The sequence below is a fragment of the Penicillium diatomitis genome (genome assembly GCF_028827545.1).
Source record: "Penicillium diatomitis strain IBT 30728 chromosome Unknown utg000009l_segment0_segment0, whole genome shotgun sequence".
NCBI classification, from domain to species: Eukaryota; Fungi; Ascomycota; class Eurotiomycetes; order Eurotiales; family Aspergillaceae; genus Penicillium; species Penicillium diatomitis.
Window position 1 is genome coordinate 291,610 of NW_026623181.1, and position 20,438 is coordinate 312,047.

General features: G+C 52.6%; 6 protein-coding genes across 6 annotated transcripts; 4 read left to right on the plus strand and 2 right to left on the minus strand.

Annotated features, from left to right (window-relative positions):
• Positions 1 to 1,762: 1,762 nt before the first annotated feature.
• N7539_006623 (lysophospholipase family protein) lies at positions 1,763 to 4,015 on the plus strand (the record flags this gene model as incomplete). The annotated part of the gene is made up of 3 exons (XM_056936224.1): positions 1,763 to 1,808; positions 2,042 to 2,714; positions 2,806 to 4,015. 3 exons carry the CDS (start codon positions 1,763 to 1,765, stop codon positions 4,013 to 4,015), a joined length of 1,929 nt encoding a protein of 642 aa, XP_056788159.1.
• An 820-nt stretch (positions 4,016 to 4,835) lies between these two features.
• Positions 4,836 to 7,360, minus strand: triA (uncharacterized protein; the record flags this gene model as incomplete). Its single annotated transcript, XM_056936225.1, has 4 exons — positions 4,836 to 5,006; positions 5,084 to 5,530; positions 5,625 to 6,070; positions 6,220 to 7,360. 4 exons carry the CDS (start codon positions 7,358 to 7,360, stop codon positions 4,836 to 4,838), a joined length of 2,205 nt encoding a protein of 734 aa, XP_056788160.1.
• Positions 7,361 to 9,663: 2,303 nt separating this feature from the next.
• On the plus strand, positions 9,664 to 11,292 carry N7539_006625 (acyltransferase family protein; the record flags this gene model as incomplete). Its single annotated transcript, XM_056936226.1, has 1 exon — positions 9,664 to 11,292. The coding sequence occupies one exon, from the start codon at positions 9,664 to 9,666 to the stop codon at positions 11,290 to 11,292; it is 1,629 nt and encodes a 542-aa protein (XP_056788161.1).
• Positions 11,293 to 12,195: 903 nt separating this feature from the next.
• On the minus strand, positions 12,196 to 14,271 carry N7539_006626 (uncharacterized protein; the record flags this gene model as incomplete). Its single annotated transcript, XM_056936227.1, has 4 exons — positions 12,196 to 12,617; positions 12,694 to 12,774; positions 12,838 to 13,441; positions 13,498 to 14,271. The coding sequence occupies 4 exons, from the start codon at positions 14,269 to 14,271 to the stop codon at positions 12,196 to 12,198; spliced, it is 1,881 nt and encodes a 626-aa protein (XP_056788162.1).
• Positions 14,272 to 15,693: 1,422 nt separating this feature from the next.
• N7539_006627 (putative pantetheine-phosphate adenylyltransferase) lies at positions 15,694 to 16,905 on the plus strand (the record flags this gene model as incomplete). Its single annotated transcript, XM_056936228.1, has 1 exon — positions 15,694 to 16,905. The coding sequence occupies one exon, from the start codon at positions 15,694 to 15,696 to the stop codon at positions 16,903 to 16,905; it is 1,212 nt and encodes a 403-aa protein (XP_056788163.1).
• A 1,811-nt stretch (positions 16,906 to 18,716) lies between these two features.
• Positions 18,717 to 20,302, plus strand: N7539_006628 (F-box domain protein; the record flags this gene model as incomplete). The annotated part of the gene is made up of 2 exons (XM_056936229.1): positions 18,717 to 19,083; positions 19,179 to 20,302. The coding sequence occupies 2 exons, from the start codon at positions 18,717 to 18,719 to the stop codon at positions 20,300 to 20,302; spliced, it is 1,491 nt and encodes a 496-aa protein (XP_056788164.1).
• Between the last annotated feature and the right edge of the window lie 136 nt (positions 20,303 to 20,438).

The following is a 20,438-nucleotide window of genomic DNA, read 5'->3' on the forward strand; positions in this document are numbered from 1 at the left end:
TTTCTACATCCTTGTATTTGCTATGCAGTATGTACTATGCAGTATGTACTATGCACTAAATGTGTAGAGCAAAGGCTGTAGTGGTATATACTCACTATACAGTATACACTAGACACTATGAAATTCTAGTGTATAGTGTATAGTGTATAGTGTATGCCCTACCATATTCGAATGAAGCAGCCTGAAATTCGCCTTCCAAGACTAGGTACATACATACCTCCCTACTTACGGGAAAAAACGCAGGAGCCTGGCGGATCGGACCGGATCTCACCGAGGACTCCGGGAATCCCAAGTGGAAAAGGGACCAATGCTTCGATCGCAAAGATCGGCATTCGGTCGTATTGGGCAGACACTCGAATGTTTATCACACTTTCTCCCTGACTCTGTGGGTAATGAGCAGGGCGTCGAGCGGAGGTGTGCAGATGGTCATTGTGGTGGATATCATGTCTGGGCCACAGACTATGAAGGGTGTCAGGGGCACCCTACCTCGTAACATGACACCTGCCTCTATCGCTTCCCAATTAGGCAAGGTCTCGTGACTTGCCATCCTCATCTTGTATCTCCCAACCGTAGCTCTATTCAGAATGAACCATGTTTCATCCTTCCAACGCTTTTCCGTAGCAAAGGGTCCATGATCATGATGGCTAAAAGACGAGATCGAGGGGTCGAGTCGCGATCGGACGTTGTTACAAGCTTCAGAGGTAGAGATTGTCCAAGATAACCTTACATTATTCATGATCAGAGTGAACTGCATTCGCTGCGTTATCGAAAGATACCTACATCTTATTGTGGTACTGCCTAGTCCTACTACTAGTAGGATATCTCATATACGAATACGCGACAAGGTCTCTCCATTGGTATGTAGAATGGTCGGTTCCAGTGGAGATGGTGGCGCAGTCTGACTACAGTCAAAGGCCAGCCCAGCGAGCTATCATGCTTTCAGCCCTGCAGCTGAAGGAGAATCGGTCACAAGAGTCAAATATGTACATGGATGATAAATGAACCGGTGTAGTATCACAATCAAAAAAAATAAAAAATCAGCTCGAGTCGCGCTATCTTACAGAAGGAAGAAATCAATCTCAGGTATTTTACAGCCTGAGGTACCGGACTACCGGTGCTGCCTGTTAGGCTGTCACATTTGAAAGACAACAAGCGGGCGGAAATTAGCAGTTTCATTGACATCACCACCTCCGCCGCCGCCAAGGACTTGGAGGCTGGGGTTGCTTACAGCCCCCGAGTCTCACTGCCACACAAGTTGGATAGATCATATTCGTATTGTAACTTGTAGAGTACACCCCATAGCAATGTTTCTGTCTGGAAAGCTCAAGAATCTCCTACGTATATGTACAGAAAAAGGGAAGGACTAGAATCAGATGATTAAACAACACATGTGAGCTAGGCGACAGGTGACAGCCGCCAGCAAGTGATCAACAACACTAGCATGCGTCCTTGCGGATCTGTTTTTATCTCTCTCACCTCACCTTTCCACATCTGGTCGGTTGGAGCGCACCCACCTCTGCTGTCCATGGACCACTCTCCTGCGTCTCCATACTTTAATCATCTCGTTGTCTAGACTCTCAGCTTCCGGTCTGTCCGCCCTGCATATAATCCACAATCACCATAATCTCTACCTTCTTTTACGAAAGCAGCCCGACCCCATCAGCGCGGCTTTCTCCTTCCTCCTCCACCCTCACTTTCCTGCGATCATCTCACTCTTCTATCTCGACGCTGGCTGGAACATCCATACTAGTGACTTGACAGAATGAAGGTCAACGGCTGGCTCGTCAATGTGGTTCTGGCCTTCCGAGGTATGTCATACTGTCTCCTTCCCTTACCATGACGACCGCTGGGTCACGTCATTGGAGTGTGGTGATATCAGATCATTATTGTTATGATCCCCTCACTCCTGGCGGCTCGGACACTCAGACCCCTTGCACCATTCCCGCTATTCTGCAAGGTCCCCGCTGTGGCACTCTCCTCACCAATTTCCCCATACTCTTCTTTCAACATCATGATATACTGACGGGCCTTGACCACACAGGTGCCTTGGCCGCGCCTAGCTTCCTCACCACGGAAGAAACCGCGGTCGCTTTGATTTCTCGTGCCTTGCCCAACGCGCCTGATGGATATGCCCCCAAGAACGTAAGCTGCCCAGCAGTGCGCCCTACGGTGCGTACTGCGGAGACGCTTTCTTCCAATGAGACGTCCTGGTTGCAGACCCGTCGCAAGAAGACCCTGTCGGCAATGAAGGACTTCTTTGGTCACGTCAAAGTCGGTGATCTTGACGTGGTTGGCTACTTGGATAAGCATGCCAACAACGTGTCCAGTCTGCCCAACGTGGGTATCGCGGTGTCGGGAGGTGGTTACCGCGCCTTGATGAACGGCGCGGGTGCTATCAAGGCTTTCGACAGCCGAACCGACAATGCCTCCACCAGTGGTCACCTGGGTGGTCTGTTGCAGTCTGCCACCTATGTTGCTGGTCTGAGCGGTGGAAGTTGGTTGCTGGGTTCAATCTATATAAACAACTTCACCACCGTCTCCTCGCTGCAGACTACTGAGCCGGGATCGGTTTGGCAGTTTGGAAACTCGATCCTCAAGGGCCCAGACACTGGAGGGATCCAGCTTCTCGATTCTGCCAGCTACTACAAGGATCTCGCGGATGCTGTGCAGAGCAAGGTCGATGCCCAGTACAACACTTCTCTCACCGACGTCTGGTAGGTTCAGAAGCCCTTTGATTTCAAAATCGACTGGAAGAGCAGCTTCTTCTATCAGCGGATCGCCTTGATGCTAACTCCAAGATAATAGGGGCCGCGCGCTGTCATACCAGATGTTCAACGCCAGCAACGGAGGCATTGATTACACTTGGTCGTCAATTGCTCACACCAAGGAGTTCATCGATGGTGATTATCCCATGCCGCTCGTCGTCGCGGACGGTCGTAAACCCGGCCAAAAGGTGATTGGCAGCAACTCCACTGTCTTTGAATTCAACCCATGGGAATTCGGAACCTGGGACCCTAGCATCTTTGGCTTTGCGCCCCTGGAGTACCTCGGTTCGTCATTTGAAGGGGGTTCCCTTCCCAGCAACGTCTCATGTGTCCGTGGCTTCGACAATGCCGGTTTCATCATTGGTACCTCGTCGAGTTTGTTTAACCAGTTCATCCTTCAACTGAACACGACCTCGCTTCCCAACGTTTTGAAGGAGGTCTTCGCCAAGATCCTTGGGCACTTGGAACAGGCCGACGATGACATTGCCATCTACGACCCCAACCCCTTCTACCAATATCACAAGGAGACCTCTCCTTACGCCTTGGAGCCTGTTCTTGATGTGGTCGATGGTGGTGAGGATGGCCAGAACATCCCCTTACACCCTCTGATTCAACCCAATCGCCATGTCGATGTGATCTTTGCCGTGGACTCTTCCGCCGACACCAACAACTGGCCCAACGGCACTTCACTGGTCGCTACTTACGAGCGTAGCTTGAACACCACCGGTATTGGCAACGGCACTGCTTTCCCCGCAATCCCCGACCAGAACACTTTTGTCAACCTGGGTCTCAACACTCGTCCTACCTTTTTCGGTTGCAATAGCTCCAACACTACCGGCCACACCCCACTGATCGTCTACATCCCTAACGCCCCCTACTCGGCCTTGTCCAACGTGAGCACCTTCGACCTGTCATATAACGACACCCAGCGTGACGAGATCATTCTAAACGGCTATGAAGTTGCCACCATGGCCAACAGCACCCGCGACATGAACTGGACTGCCTGTGTCGGCTGTGCCATCCTCTCCCGTTCCTTTGAGCGAACCAACACCGCGCTCCCTAGCATCTGCACCCAGTGTTTCTCAAACTACTGCTGGAACGGCACCACCAACTCCACCGAGCCAAACAGCTACTACCCTGACAGCTTCATGAACGTGAAGATCGCCGATAACGCCGGTGCCACTTTGCTCATGCCTGCCGTTTTGCCAGTTGTGATGGCCGTAAGCGTCATATTCTTTGGCTTGATCTAGTGTGAATATTTTTTTTCCAACGCAAAGGTGACAGTTGGAGCAAGAAGATGGAGCATTTTTAAAATGGACTTAGCATAGTTTCGGGTTGTACTTTTTTCTCCCCATCAGTGTCTTTTGTCAAGGCGTACCTGCCACCACTCTCTCATTATGCTTTTTCGAGATGATTATGGCCTGCTGTTTGTTCGTGGATGTGTTTGGGAAATTTCTTGGGATCTTTCAAAAACAACACAGGGATCTAATTCTTGCAATTTTTGAATGATTTACAACACTTCGAGGTTTCATCATGATTCTATTTCCTCAATGACTTTTCGTACAGATTGAACTCGCTGTAGCCAGTCGTATCGGCAGATTGATAGATGTCTTGAGCAGAATGAATCCATTCCTTGTTACTTTGCAAAGGGCTGGAAGCTCAATAACGTGTGGGACATGCAGCATGGAAAATTGAAGTCTTCAAAGTCCTGGTAGTCGAGTCTATTCCACGTCCAAATTCACCGTATTGCTAGATCTATCGCGACGACGACTCCCGCCAAAGCTAAATGCTTGGAAAGCAAAACATTGAAAAATCACCCAGAATAGGAGCTGGGCCAGAACAGAAATGCAAAAAGAACCTTTGAAGGAACATGGTCAGGGAATGCCTGGAGATGGGCATTGTCAATGGCCCAATATGCAGCGTCATATCTTCATAAAATAATACATAGTGTTGAGAAGAAAAGAAGCCAAGATGAAAGGCAGTGCTTGTATTGGAGAATGGGGGACGGAATGAGAGCCCGGCTAGAAAGAGGGAGCCAGCGATAGAAAAACGCACGCAGCGGAGAACTGATCAAGGCGGCACAGCTCGTGCCAGCACACGGATGTTATCCACGAAGCCCTTGACAAGGTCCTCGTACTGATTTGAGGGATCACCTGCCATGGCTAAGTTCCCTTGGCGTCGAATCTCTGCGGCAGAAACCTCTACCTCGAGCTCGTGCTCAAAGTCGTTCTTGGTAGGCGCCTGATGGGTGAGGGTCATATCAGTATCATGATTGATGAAAAAAAAATTGGTAGCAGAATTGTATGCAATCAACTCACCTCTGCCGTTGCTACTTGAGTGAGATCAATCTGATAAGCCAAGTGCTTGTAGCTCATCCGGTCCTTATTGCGCTCTCCGCGACCTCCCTTGGACGTGTCAACCATAGTAAGATGGCTAACGTCCCCGTCGTACTCCATCTCCAGATTGACAGAGACACGCCAATCCACCGACGTCCGAGGACTGTAAACGTCAATGTCCGCGACGCGACATTTAACGATCTTGGCGATAATCTCGCCCGTCTTGACATCAGTCGTCACCCGCACCTTAGGTTTGTGTCGAGGGTTCAGGTTCTGTCGGATGACGGGTGGGAGTTCTTGAGGTGAGATCTCGTAAAAGGTGTCACGCTCCTTCTTGTGAGTATAGGAGATCGGAATGCGTGATTGAGTGTTGGCTATGGATGCTTTGACTTGTTCGTTCAGGAAATTGTTCATGGCTCGGTGTTGCTCCTGTGGGCGGGAAAAACACGTCCTAGTTAGCCCGCCTGTTGGTGATTGGAAATAGTTCCAGATTGTGCTTCGGTGTGTGGGCATGTTTACTTACCACTGTCATATTGCTCTCAAATGCAGTGCGCACTCTGGAGTCTCGATTGATGACACTCTCAGTGAGAACTGGCAGAACAAGCCGCTCACGGCGGTCTTGGTCCACGACGTGACCAAGCTTGGCTTCAATTTCAACGATCGTCCCAGCGCCAGCCGCAGCCGACCCGGTCGCGTCCACGGCCACGTCAGTTCGCATGACCACATGCTGAAACAAAAAATCGCAGAGCTGCTTTGTAAGCTCCTCGTAGGGAATGAAGCCGGTAATGGACGGTTCCCAAGGTCCCAGCGAGCCCGTGTGCTGTGGACGCGGTGTGCTGGTAGTACCAGCGGTCGGCATCGAAGGGGACGCAGCTGTTGGGCCATTTCCGACCGGCAGAGGTGCCACCGGCGCAGGAGCTCGAGCACTGCGAGCCACCGAAGCAGCTGCCTGGACGGCGGGGGTCACACCTGCTGCCACCAGTTGTTTTCTCGATTGCCAAGGATCTCGGTCTGAGCCTCGAACGTGCTTGGGAATTGGGGGCTGTGGATGAGGAATCACGGGACAGCGGCCCTTGGTTCGCACAGATCTCTGAGCAAAGATTGGAGGCTCATTGTACCGTCTTCTTTTAGCCTTCGGTGGCTGGTGGTCGGCCCCCGGTCCATTGAGTCGTTGTCAATCTCCATTTTCAGGGCTTGTGAGTTGCTTCGAGATTCGGAGGGAGATCTGGCAAAACGAGGTTGCATGGTGGACATCGGCGAGCGTTGAGCATTAGATGTTAAGCCAGACGAAGCTAGCGCAGTGGGACTTTCAGTGTATGTGGGATCAGCAAGGGGACGGGAAGCAGTGCCACCTGCAGCGTCGAGCGCGGTCGCTGTGCTATTCTGGCGCGAGGTAGCTCTGGAGCTTGAAGATTCTGGGGACTCGTGCTTATACCCGCCGGTGAATGGATGTGATGCGGATTCAGAATGGCGGGAGGACGGGGAGGCTCTGTGTGACGTCGGTGGTGATTGGGTATGCAACGAGCTCCGTCGTTGGGCTTCCGGCACGGTACGGGGGCTCGGTGGATTGTTTCGTGGAGAGACACGACCCGACGAGAGAGGTCGCGCCGAATGAGTGGATTGACTAGAGGTGATGATGGGTGGAGGACCCAGCGGTGTGCCGGAGATGGAGCGATGCGTGGATGGAGAAAATTGTTGTTGGGGGAAGGGCGGCTGGGAGGCGGACAGCGGACTTCCGCGAGGAGGCACGGATTCGCCCGCACCAGGCGGGTTGGTCATCACTGACTGAAGCGAATTGGACCGTTGCTGCGCGAAATAGGATGATTGATCCACCTGCTGCAGTCCTGCACTCATCGGCTGCTGGGGTGTGTATGGGGATGCCCCGGGGCCGACGGACCCGTGAGAGTGAGCGTTATTGTAGGCCGAGGAGCTGTATGAGTCTCGCGGACCGGAACTGTACGGTGTCGAGGTTGGCGGCGAACTGAGACTTGGATTCGACTGGACTGCAGTGTTCAGAGGTGGCGGTGCTGGTGGATATTGTTGATATTGCGCCTGAGTCGGCTCGAAGGATGAATGTCGGGTTGGCGTTACCTGTTGGATGGCTTGCAAGGACTGTGATGAGCGGCGACGGGGATAATCGGTCTGCTGCTGCTGCTGCTGTTGATGAGCAAGGTCTGATGATACCGTGGACGAGACACTAGCTTGCGACGCCTTGGAGGCGGCGCCGCCCTCATTGTTCATGATTGTGCGCAAATCCATTGCGACAGCTAGTTGACGACTTTCTTTTTTTTTCTTGAATCCGGAATCGACTGCACTTTCTCTCCCCTCGGGATGCGACGACCGTATCCTCCCGGCGCAAGCAGCTAGACAGTCACCGAGAGGTGCGAGGCGACTAGCGATGGACTGTTGTCGCGCATGCGTAATTCACGAGGGGGGTGGAGCAATGGAGGGTCGGCGGACGGACAAAGGAAGAAGGGAAAGGTGCTCGGGATGGGCGCAAACGAGCGTTTTTGGAGGAGGGGAGTGGGAAGGGATTGTCGCCGGTTCGGGGAAGGGGCAATAGGTGAGCGAACAAAAAGGCCACGATTGACGGAACGGCTACACTAGACTGGAGGCGCAAGGCTGGGCCGGGGAAGGTTGAAGGAGGAGTGTGACTGGAATGCCTCGTCGGATCTGATAATTTTTAGGGGGGGGGGGGGGGTTCGAAGGAATGATGGAGAGAGTTGAGCGACCGACTCCTACTGACTTGGGACTCATCTAAAGTCGAGAGCATCCATGCCCAGGAATTCCGTGAGAAGCCTATCAGATCCGCCTGGAAAAGGTACCGCACTCGGTACTTGCAAGTTACGTAGTGCTGGAAGCTCCAGACAGCTTCTGCTTGAGGCTCATCACATCAACAGACTCCGCGCCTCGGACTCGAAGCATGTCCACGACAGCTCCAGAGGTAGCTGTGATGTATTCGTCTACTTGTACATACATAGGTACCTACAGTAGTAACAGTACTAGTATGACGATGGACATGGACCCTTCTGCAAGATGACAACAGCTCCTTATCTTCCTACTTGATCTCGTCTGCAACTATGAGATCTCTGACTGTGAGGAATATCAATCTGACTTGTCTGAGTCTCCCACAATTTCATCCCAATCCTGGATTAATGAGAAACTGAACTTGATCTTGAAAGACGCGTGGCACAGAGAGACAGTCGACCCTCTCGTCGAGGTAACCTATGAATCCGCCTTTATTCTGAGGCAGCCGGCAAAAGAAAACGCCTGTGGGGAAAAGCTACCCAGGTCACGTGAGCTGAGGCTGTGCGTCACGACTGGACTCACTCACGTGATATTACGGGCAGAGCGATTGGCGACACTCCACTACTCCAGTAGTACTACTGTACTGTACTTTACGACTTGGTACTTACCTACACTTACAGTGTTACTCAATCCTACTACGTATGTACACTCATGCTATACAGTATTTAGTGGCCACTGGCTGCTACTGAGTAGCAGGTGATTGATGAATCTCTAGAGTGGCTCATTACATGCACCCAATCAATGCAGTCTGAATCGGACACCTGTGCTTCAAGCTTGGTAGAAAGTCTCCAACTATAAATCACTAATCAGCTAACTATTCGAGGGCTACATAAACAAAGACCTCATACAAGGCCGGCTGTTGAGCGGGTTCATTCGACTCGGCTGATCGTCTGAAATGCTGGGTTTAGCTTCAGTCTATCAAAGAGTACATGTCAGGAGATCTAGTCGCCCGAGTGAGATCCAACATAAGTGGCAAGTTAACCGAACAACATTGGATTTGACAGAACACTCAACCACTATCCCCTCGTATAATGTTATGCTAGTTCGGAGATCTATCGTCGCCGTGGTTCCATCCGGTCGACTGCACATAGCTCAGTAAGGACTTACAGTCGGTCGTTGATCGACTGAAGCCTACTTAAATACCTTGTGCTGCAACATGGCATGGTCCGGCTAAACTGCCGTCAGTTTTGTCACAGCTTCGGTGGAGTTTCTCCGCTGCACTCGCAAATGAAGGGCCGCACGGGTCCGGAATACAACCGCTGCCCCTGATGCCACGTCCCTGGCGACTCACCTGCCTTCCTTCAATTCTCGTCATTGACGACGACTGCGATCGATGGCCCATTGATTCAGCACTTGAACCACCACACGCTTTCAGTGCAATTACCCAAGTCCGAAACAAAAAAAAACGAACAGTCTCCTGTGACTGCATCGGATGTCCATCTCGATTCCCCAGTGACACTGTGTCGATCCCCACCAAACGGACCGGATTCCGCTTTCGAGCCTTACCACATCATCGTCATCATCTCCTCCAGCCTCGTTACTGGTTCACGGGTTAATTGCCAGAATCGACAACTCTTCCAGTCGGTTCATTAGTGAAAGGCACCGCTTCTCACTTGAAGCGCTCAGTGGAGAGACTTTAATGGGCATTGGCTTTCTCGACGCCGTTTATCAATGTGCGACTTCAATTGAACCGCCGCCACGTGTTCGGCTGCGTCGCACAGTGCCTCTTGAATGCCTTACACTAGTTCACCATCATGGCACCACTGGCACAGCACACCTCCTCTCCGGCAGATTCTGATATCCCGCTCGCGGACCTGGAAATTGGGACTTCCGCGGTCGCCTACTCCAATGGCAACTCTCGCTGGAATGATTTCACCCAGACCCATCCGTCCAACCTCCTCTCAAACACCACCGGATGGAGGTGGAAGATGTCGCAAGAAGGTTGGTTGGCATATCTTGAAGATATGAGCCACCGGTTGACGATCGCCTCGACGCCATCCTTCCTGCAACCATATATGGGGGCCGCGGCAGCTCCGCCGGCCAAACTCCATGCGATCGCGGCGTTGGATGGACTGCGCGGCTGGGCATGTTTACTGGTCTTTAATTTCCATTTCCTCTTCACCTACACCTGGAAGGTGGCGGTGGGCTGGGGATTCGCAGGGTCTAATTTCGGCATCCACCAATTGCCCTTTTTTCACATGCTGATCTCGGGACACATCATGGTGGCCATCTTTTTCGTCATCTCTGGCTATGTGCTATCTTACAAGCCATTGAAGACCATCCGTCAACAATCTTATGCTGACGCGTTCTCCGTTTTGGCCTCTTCTACCTTTCGGCGGGCTTTGCGACTGTATATACCTTCGATTGTCGGCCTAATTTGCGTCTTCATCGCCGTCAGGCTGGGCCTGTACAACTACTCGTGGGGCGTCATCAGAGAAGGGCACACCATCCTCGGTACCAATGAGCAACATCCACCCGTCTTCGTTTCGGCAGTGAAGCAGTTCTGGGATTTCTACTACACCATCACTCATCTCATGAACCCCTTCGACTGGGGCTTGTTCTACAACAACTACAATCCCCATCTTTGGACGATTCCGGTAGAGTTTCGATGCTCGATCGTTCTGTTCATCACAATTTTGGCGACGTCTCGCCTCGTCTCAGCCGTTCGCATGCTCTTCGTTGCTAGCCTCATCTGGTTCTGCATGCGCTACGGTCGATGGGACATTGTTCTTTTCCTGTGTGGCATGATAATGGCGGAATTGGACCTGATCCACGGAACGTGGGACAACCCTCCGGGCCTGACTGCCAACCGCCCAGATAGAATGTTGCATGTTCGCCTCCTCTCGGGGAGTAAAGTGCTTGCCAGCGTATCTCGACAAAAGTTCTGGATCGGTGTCTTCATTCTAGGCCTCTATCTTGGATCAAGTCCCAATCTCGGATTCAAGTGGACCCCCGGCTACATGTGGCTTTGGAAAATCACTCCTTCCACATACCCAGAGCCGAACCGATTCCCCCAGACCATCGGCGCGACTTTGATCGTATTCAGCATTAATCGTTCCCCGGAAATCCAAAAACTCTTCACCAATCGTCTTTCTCAATATCTGGGCAGAATCTCTTACGCTTTTTATATTGTCCACGGGCCGATTCTGCACTCTCTTGGCTACTCCATCATGCCGACCATCTGGGCTTTGACGGGCAAAGACTCCGATTTGCAGTACTGTCTCGGGTTTTTCATCGGCTGGTGTATCTGTTTGCCTATTGCTATCTGGGCGGGCGATGTCTTCTGGCGGGCGGTCGATGTACCGAGTGTGAAATTTGCTCGCTGGCTCGAAGCACAAGTCATTGCAAAGCCTCTTCCGGTGACACGATCCTCGGTGGACTGAGGAAATGAGATTTGACCTGAAAAGCTGTTTTGACAAGCGTATGGAGGTCCATCTACAAAGGTGCCCTTCTGTCCATTAGGTGTCTGTGTTTTGTTCCCCCTTGTTTGAGAGATTCAGATTCCAAGGTGCGGGCTTGCTGGAAAAGCTCATGCATCTTTTACTTCCGTGAAATGACTGCAGTGACCTTGCTCGTTTCTTCCAATGTATCGAGTGTCGATAGTCGTAGCGAGCAACCGCTGGTTATGACCAAATGATTTCTCGACTGCCGTGAGCCTAGATACTTCTATACAAGGACCTTCTTCAGCCGTGACTCCACTGGATGTACACGGTTGATCTTCACACATCCATGAAATAGCGAATTCGAAAAGCTGCCTCCAGGGCAAGAATGTTATACGTGTCAGAAGCATGTGTACCAGTGCCATTGGGTGATCAGGGCTAGAAGCTGATGCAATCGCCGCTCCTCCTCCTCCTCCATCTATAGTCATGTTCATCCACCGACAAGTCATTCCCATCTGGAGAAATGAGATCCCGGGCCGCACCTGTTTGAAGAGAAATGAACCACAGTAGAATACGACACTGGAAACCAGCACTGGACAGAGACTTCAAGATAATGTATGCAATCGCTGCTTATTCAACATGAGGCGAAACACATGTCATCGTCGCTCGTGGGTCAAAACAAGGCTAATAATGTCCAGAATCAATGAAACGACCGCATGCACATGACAATAAGAGAGAAGACCAAGAGAGCCGATGCTCGGAGTATCATCACGTAAGCTCAAAACCGTGGATGTGCGGGGATATTTTTTTGTACCGTCCTTTCTCTGTGTCCCCATCCGACTAGTGCTTTTTGATCGTCGCTTCTTCTTTATTCTATAAGATTGGCGTCCATGATGGTTGGTGCACTCAAAGAGCGACACCCCAGATACCTCGTCCACCACAAACACCGAGCCATTCGCGTGGTTGGCCCGTATGGCTTGGTCCACCTTGAGGAGACCAGCTGATGTTGGAGACTTCGTAATCGCACTGCCAGGCAGCGGCAGGACCTCGCTCTGATGTTGTACCCTGTGCAGGAGTGGCAGAGGCTGGATTTGAAGACAAGGGCACGGCATTTTGCTGATTGATGAGATCCCAAATCAGGACGAGGCTGTCGTCGCCTCCCGACGCAAGGACGCCTCGTCGATTGGGGGACCATTCCACGCAGTTCAACGACGCGGAGTGGCCCTTGAGCTCGAGGAGAGCTTGTCCAGGTTGTCGGACATCAAGCACCCGGACAACGTTGGAGTCTGAAGAAAAAGTGGCAAGAAGGTGCGCGTCATGAGGGGATGCTGATAACAGGAAAATGTCAGCTATTGAGGGAAATTAAGGGCCATGAGGCTGGGTCGCGTCAGGGCTGTTCCTTACCGGCGATTCTCAGTAGAGGCGGTGGCCACATGCCCGATTGAGATGGATTGGATGGGCTAGATGACCCGGGGCTCATCACGGCTGGGGGGCGATGAGTTAGCTTTGTCGAGGATCACCAGCCACGTGATGGTGCAGGAGACTTACGCTTCTCGGTCTTTTCCGAAGGTTCATAAATGATAGTACTGTGTTCCAAGCTTCGCAGATCAAACATGCGCACGCTTCCATCCGCGCCGCAGCTGACAAAGACGTCCACACTATTTGCGCAAAACCGAACGTCATACACTTCCTTGTCATGTGCAATCAGCTGCGTCTTGGCTGTCAAAGTTGGAATGTCCCAGATGGTACAGGTGGTATCGATGCTGGATGTGATGATCAGACTCGGGGAAATGGTATTCCAGTCTAGTGAGGTAATTGGGGCCGTATGTTCGGGTGATTTCGAATTTGACAGGAGTGCCAGTGGAGACAGCTTCGCCGGTGGCGCATCCCGGGCATTTGTTGGACGGGTAATCGAATTGGAGCTCGGTACGGTCTGAGCGTTTGGAAGCGACCAGAGCCGCAGATGATCGCCCGATGTCGCCAACAGATCTGTGGACTGCTTCTGGGATGAGGGTGGTTCCCAAAGAATTCGTGTGACAGGGTAAGAATGGGTGGCCTCGGCGGTCTTGACGTATTCCAATTTGATCTCTCCCGCAGCAGCGTCTGGCGTGTCTGGATCGGGTTGCGTCCAATGTGTGTCGATGATTTGAATCTAAACCAGAGGGTCAGCGATGTGTCAAGATACGCGCTTGGGATGAAGAGACAGACATAGTTATGATTGTCCTCCAGATAGCTTCCCACGGCCAGCTTGCCCCCGAACGAGCTGGAGCTTCCTGAGATGGGCCACTTGCACCAATCGACGGCATAAATGGGCCATGGCGCCACGTAGTTGCTATTCGTCGGGACCTGGGTATCACCATTGTACGGCAGCGATCCGGGACTCATGAGCGAGTCCCCCAGCAGGTGATCCCCCGGTGGTCGAATGTCTGCCAGCCCCAATGGCGAGTATTTCGAGCCCTGCGGGGTCTGAGGCGGGAAGCCCGCGCCGGGGGAGGTTGGGTATTTTGCAGAATCCGCGGGTCCATGTTGTCGGTGCATGGGCGATTGATCGAAGCCCGCGGGACTGGAGCGTGAGTGGGCATGCGAATTGGCCATGCCTGTGCGATGACTGTGGCTGGTCTGCTGTGGTGTGGTCTGTGGTAAGGTGGGATTGTTCGAGGGAGCTGTGTTGGGCGAGACCGGCGGCGGGCGGTGCTGACCTCCGGGGGCCAGCGAGCCAGGGAGGGTCGCGCTACTGTGTCCACTGCCCGGGCCACTACCCGGATGCTGCTGCATCGAGGATGTGTTCGAATGGACGTTGATTGCGGGCACTTGGGTGGTAGCGCCCGTGTCTGGCGTCGTGGGGTAATCGTGGGTGGATGTCTGACGAGAAGAGGGGGTGGAGTTGATTTGACCGGTGGATGGGATATGCAGCTCGTCTGGTTGACGTCCAAAGGCATTCGACCGCCGTGGAGAGTCGAATGATTGCAGTGGATTCGCCATGGCCGAATGCTGCAGGTCGAGAGGACGAAAGGACAAGCGGGAAACGAAGGGGGAAGGCGTGGTCGAATCGTCCTTTGGGGGGGGGGGGGGTCTCGTTCCGGAGCTCTTTTCCCCTATGGCTGCATGGAGCAGTAAACGATGCGAAGGGAGTCTATTCTAGTCCGGAGATGGGGAAAATAAATTGTGGCGGGCTCAAGCATTCACATGCGCAGTGGTTTCTGGACAATAGGGATAAGAGTCACGACAACAGTAGTAGTGGTGGATAAACAAAATACAGACTGAGAGTCGCGACCTGTGGAAGGCGCAAATTCACCAGTCGAAGAGGATCGCTGAGCCACCTCGGGCGGCTGGGCGGGCTGGACGACTCGACTGCACCACTCCGCGCGGGAGGGTCCAGTGCAGTGCAGTGAGCTCAATCTGCCACCTGCGGGACTTAATTCCTGGTTACTACCTTAGTAATGTTAGTAGGAACCGTCACGTAGGACTCGTTAAGGGAGGAGATGCAGAGTTCGTAGTCGAGACCTTCTACCTACTTAGAGTAGTACTAAGGTACTTAGGTAGTGTGACCGTCCACATCGACCTAGCGTGCTGAGTCAGCATCGTGCTGCGCGTCCATCCATCATCCCGCTTGGCAGTTCTGGCATGTCGACCTCGCCAACGAGGTTTTGAAGGTCAACTTACCTCTTATCGACGGACTACCACCAGAGCCTGACCCCTAGACTTCAATGGCGCCTTGCGGCTGCTCAGAGTGTGACTGGTTTCGTTCTAAGTTGGAGCTAATGTTAGATATCACTAATCGAGGTACCCTTCTTGAACGTTCCAGCTGGTCATCCCGATGGTGTAAACCTTTGTCGAGCACGATATGCAAGCCTTTGAAGATAATTTGCTAAGATAGAATCATGCTACGAGTCAGAGTCCTCCAACTACAACCTGAACATCATTCTCAGTATTCTCATTGGAGGAGATGCTAAACTGCGTATACTCGTTGTCGTAGAAGGTCTCGAGGCTGGAGGCATCCTTGAATCCCGGGAATCCCGGGGTGATAACAATGTCTGCTCCGCGTAGGCGTTTTGCGTGCCTCGGAAGTCAGGCAACACGGCATCCGTCTCTGTATTTGGAGAACGTCTCAAGGCGGGGCACAGGCAATGCGGGATTGAGTGCAGCAGTGGTACCTCACGCAATGCCGCACTCACTACGAGCAGACAGGTACCTCACGAGTCTCGTCCACATCCAGTGCCTTTCGATCACTTCACTTCATCCTTCTACACGGTCTCTGCAAGTCCGAGCCCTAAACAATATTTTGCCACTGCCGCGGACTCTATCCATCTCCTTATCCTATTATGACTTTTGCCTCTTAATTCAATATTTGATTATCCCGTGTTCCGATCACTTCTGTGACATCTTCTATTTACAAGTCTCACGATGGCACCGGGTACCTCGGCGCCAGCGGCCTTGCTGTTACTCCCTCCACCCCCGTCATTTTCTTTGCATCCCCTGAAGAAGGTCTTTGAAGAACCTCTCGCAGAGGCCATCTGCAAAATAGTCAAATCGCTCAATGACCCTCAGCAAACTGCAACCCTCGATGTGGTACTGCAGGTGCCGGGTCTGCTTTCCGCTTCATCGAGACCTCGGGCATCGGTCTTTGCTCCTCTACAGCATTATCTCTCGAGCATCTACACGTTGATCGGAGCAGCTGCAGCTGCTCGTCAGGTCGAATTGGATGCTCCAGGCGGCCTCGATGCGCGAGTCTTGTTCACCAGCGGGCCCGACTCGTGTTCGTCTCCATCTGGGTTGGGTTTCGGGCCCATCGTCGACCTGAAGTCCCTGGTAACCTCGGCCCGCCAGTGGAATCAGGTGTTCTATCTTGGGGTCGAATCTGGCAGGCAACTCTACCAGGACTTTCTGCGCGTGAACGACCACAACAGGTCCTGTACCAACCTTCAGGATCATGAGTTGTCCAACATGAACAGCCAGTGGTCCGTTCCCTCCACTCTGCTGCAGGCGTCTCCCCCGGGTGCAACTGACCTTCGGCCTCACTACTCTGTGTGCGTCGGCGGTACATTTGACCATCTGCACCTGGGCCACAAACTACTCCTCACGGCGCTAGCCTTGACGGTGGAATCACCCACCGATGCCGATCAACATCAGGAAAGACTTTTGACCATTGGTGTCACGGGCGATGCACTTTTGAAGAATAAAAAGTACGCTGAGTTCCTCGAGAGCTGGAGGGCCCGCTTCGAAAGCACCGCGGCCTTTCTTCGTACTATCATGGACTTCACTCCCCACAACAAGCCTCGAGTCGAGGAAACTCACCTCCCGGGGCCGAACGGCCACTCGATTATCATGCACGTGTTGCCTCATTTGACCTTCAAATTTGTAGAGATCTGGGACCCCTTCGGGCCAACTATCACCGTGGAAAGTCTCACAGCGCTGGTTGTCTCCAAGGAGACGGCTTCAGGAGGCGTCGCCGTAAATGAAGAGCGATCGAAGAAGGGATGGAAGAATCTGACCATCTTCGAAGTGGACGTTCTACAGACGGGCGAGGTCGCAGACGTGACGGACGTGAATAATTTTGAATCTAAAATCAGTAGCACAGATATTCGCCGCCGTCGCATGAATCTGGCCAAGGTGTGAGCAAGAAGAACGCGATGTTCCAGATCGTGCTGCTTTTCTGAACAAAAATGATGTACAGTTTCTTTTTCGATTTCAGCGAGCAGTCTCCTTCGCATATGTAGACTAACCTCTCCAATCTCCATGGGATAGGCCTCGAAGGAGCAGGCAACGTGACCTTCGCCCCCCACTGTGTTGTCCCAGTCTGCCCTTTCTTTCCGTCTTTCTCTTCTTCTTTTTCTTTCACTGCCTTCTCCATCTTCATCCCAGCCACTATGTCTCTCGGTCAACAGTGATGAAGCCTCCGTCTTGACGAGCTAATTTCCGTTTCATCTATGATGGCGAGCCGGAAAGAGGCAGATTAGCGCTCACACGACTTCGATCCTGTCCATGCCGTGTGATCAGCCCGTAGACGTTCGTCTCACTGGACTGGCACTATCACCAACAACAAGCTTCTTCGATGGACCAACACCCTCATGACCAACACTCACTCTAACAGATCTTCCATTTGGAACCCAACAATGTTTCAATGCAGATTTTAGCGATGTGACTCTTGGACAGGGTCTCTCAGTCCGATGACCGGGACGCGCGCACGCTCATGCAGAGGATGTGACAGCCAGAAGCGGGGGCCCTGCATTGGGTCCTTTTCTTCAACGAGCGCTTCCCACCACTCAAGGCCCGTTCAAGTGTCCACGGTTTTGCATCTGCCCCGGCACTTGCCTTCTTCTCTCCACTCCCTCACCCGCACGCCTAACCGGGGAAAGGGAAGACATCTATTATTCTTCTCCCCAGTTTGTCAGTCGTCGCACTAGCCCCACAAGTTTGACAAGTTTGGCGATGGATTCCCTCTCGCATCAGCAAAAGCAGCAAACCGTCGTCATCATATTTTCAATCTTGCATGCAGCATGGGTCTGCTCTGACAATGTGATCCAACCACCGCCCGTGCTGAGCGGCAGTTTGTGTCGCCTGTTGGACTCCCGGCTTGAGTCTCATCAGCCCGCCCTCATGGCGCCTGCTCTGTTTTCCCGTGGCCACTGCCTACTCCCCTCTCCACCCAAATCTCTCGAATCCTCGTCCAACCAACATCCTGCGATGGATTCTTCTGCTGCAGGTTCGTGCTGCTTGCACTGGCTGGCCGCAGCCTCGTACAGTCATGTGATTCTCTAAGAGCTCCTCGTCGCCAATGAATCTGTCGAAAGTCATCATGACAAGGGCCCCGACCGAAAAAAGAGTCCAAGCGCACTAACCCGGGGTTGTGGATGATCATCCCGGACCCGGTGAGGTATTCGAAGGCCGAGAATCGTGGCCGCTATGGTCATGGGCAGGGTAAGACAGAGCCGGAATTGCGACGAGTCGATTTCGATCAGTTGAGCGTCGTTGCGAGGTTTCCCCACTAAGTCTCCCTATCTTTTGATGCCTTATGAACCTCTAATTTTCTTCATGCCATCGATGTTCGTCTCACAGTCAAGGTTTCCAAATTGCGCATGCATAACATGTGATTGGACTGGAAGCTGTTCGTTTAAGTCTCGGACGTCCTAGCTTGATCGATTTGGTTGAAATCTGAATTTCGCAGGTCTATGTAATGGAGTGCTTCATCCCCTGCGTCGACCATTTAATAGAGTGCTCATCCCAGCTGTGGTCTGCCTTTCTTCGGCCCGCTTAGCTTCTCTTCCTCTCCCATTTATTCTCTTTTGAAGCGTCCCGTACGGCGGGCGTGCCAGAGCTGACCCGGGCACGGAACGCCTTCACCGATCGAAGGCTTTCCTGGGACAAGCATTCCATGTGGCTATTGTTCGAACGAGCAACCGAGCTATCGGTTGCTGCGCGTATCGACGATGCCACGACCAAGTCGAATTCATGACCTGGCGGATGAGCTAGTTGGCGAAATTCTGCTCCAACTATTGGAGACCCATGGGCAGCGAGCCCTCCATGGCAACCGAGCAGGACACAGACCTCAAGACTGTCAATCGGGCGAACGTGATCCAGTTCGAAACAGGAATCGTGGAGAGGCTTCTGATCTGGATCGATTCCGGCTTGTCTGTAAACGTTTTATGCGAATTGGTACTCCGCAAACATTTGCTAAATTTACTCTCCGATTCTCCAAAGATGGGTTTCGCCGCCTCCGCGAGTTGATGGATATGCAACGAGCTTATTACGTGAGGACTGTGACCTATTTGGCAAGACCTTTCTATCAGGGCAGCGGTACACACACCCAGTGCTCTCACCCCAGGCTCCTGAATCCTCTTCCGCCTAACGAATGATAGACAGTCTGTCTCTAACTTGATTCCAACCCCCAGATTGGCCGCAAGTGCTGCGTATTCTTGCCAAAGACGCCCCCGAAATCGCCCGATTACATAGCCGCCGTGTGCGCGAACAAAAGACATTACTACAGGCCAGTTTTGACCAAGTGCAGCTGCGCGCGGCGATTGCGGCATTTACATCATTACGGGAGATAAAATTACTTCGACTTCAAGATGAAGCCGACGAGCAACTACTGGATTTGTTCCACGAGCATGATATTGCGAACCTTGCGCCGGACGTCTTCCTCGACTGGGAGTCCGCGTGCTCACGTGCAATCACCAGCCTAGGAGTGGCCTTGCTTGATAGCCAACGTACTTCGATCCGTTTTACTGGGCCACAAATCAGCCCCGAGGCAACCCTGCGCTTGCTTGAAGCACCGTCAACCACGCTCGCCGCAATGGGCAGTCGCCTTACAAGCTTGGACATCAACTTCCACGCCCTTGGTGATATCACCGAGACCATGTCTGTTCTCTCGCCGGTATTCTATCGCTTTTTCTCCGAGGCTCGAAACTTGATTGCTATTCACATTGGATTTCCCTCAAAGTGGCCACTGAATCTGGATCTGGAGGCGGTCTTCCACCACATCCGATGGAAGAATCTTCGCAAACTCAGTCTCCAGGGATGGCGCCTGACAGCGGACGAAATTGGAACATTGGCACGTCGACATCGCCACCAGCTGCGAGAATTTCGCCTCCACGCCGTCTATCTTCAAGAGGGGAGCCGATGGTCCGATGTTCTCAATGATTTGCGCACGGAAATGGAGCATCTCGCCAGACTGGAGCTGCGCGAGATCGACTACGCCGCGAATTTCGATGCGTTGGCTATCGACAGTGGCGTCGAGATTTTCCAACCTTACACTGTTCATTCGCTGGCATCCTCGCTGTCCTTGGCGACGGGCACAGCATCGCCCGAAGGTGCCGTTCCTCCATCGTTTGACTCTGATGTCTGTAGCCTGATTGACTCCAGTCCAAGTCCTCATAGCCGCGAAATGCTAGAGAGATTCCGCGCACTCGACGTGAAAGAATTGGGCGACGACGGCGCTCGAGTACACCGCGATCAAGTACCACTTTGGGAAACGTGGGTTTTGTCTGGAATCGGCGCGAGAGGTTTGAGGATCTAGGACCGAGTTGAATTTGAAAGGACGAGGCAGACTTCGCGGAAAGCTTTTTGCCGCGCCGATCTTCTTTTGCTATTGTACGGGGAAAAATCTGTAGATACGGCGAGTTCAGCGCGGCATTGGTGTTGGGATTCGCATG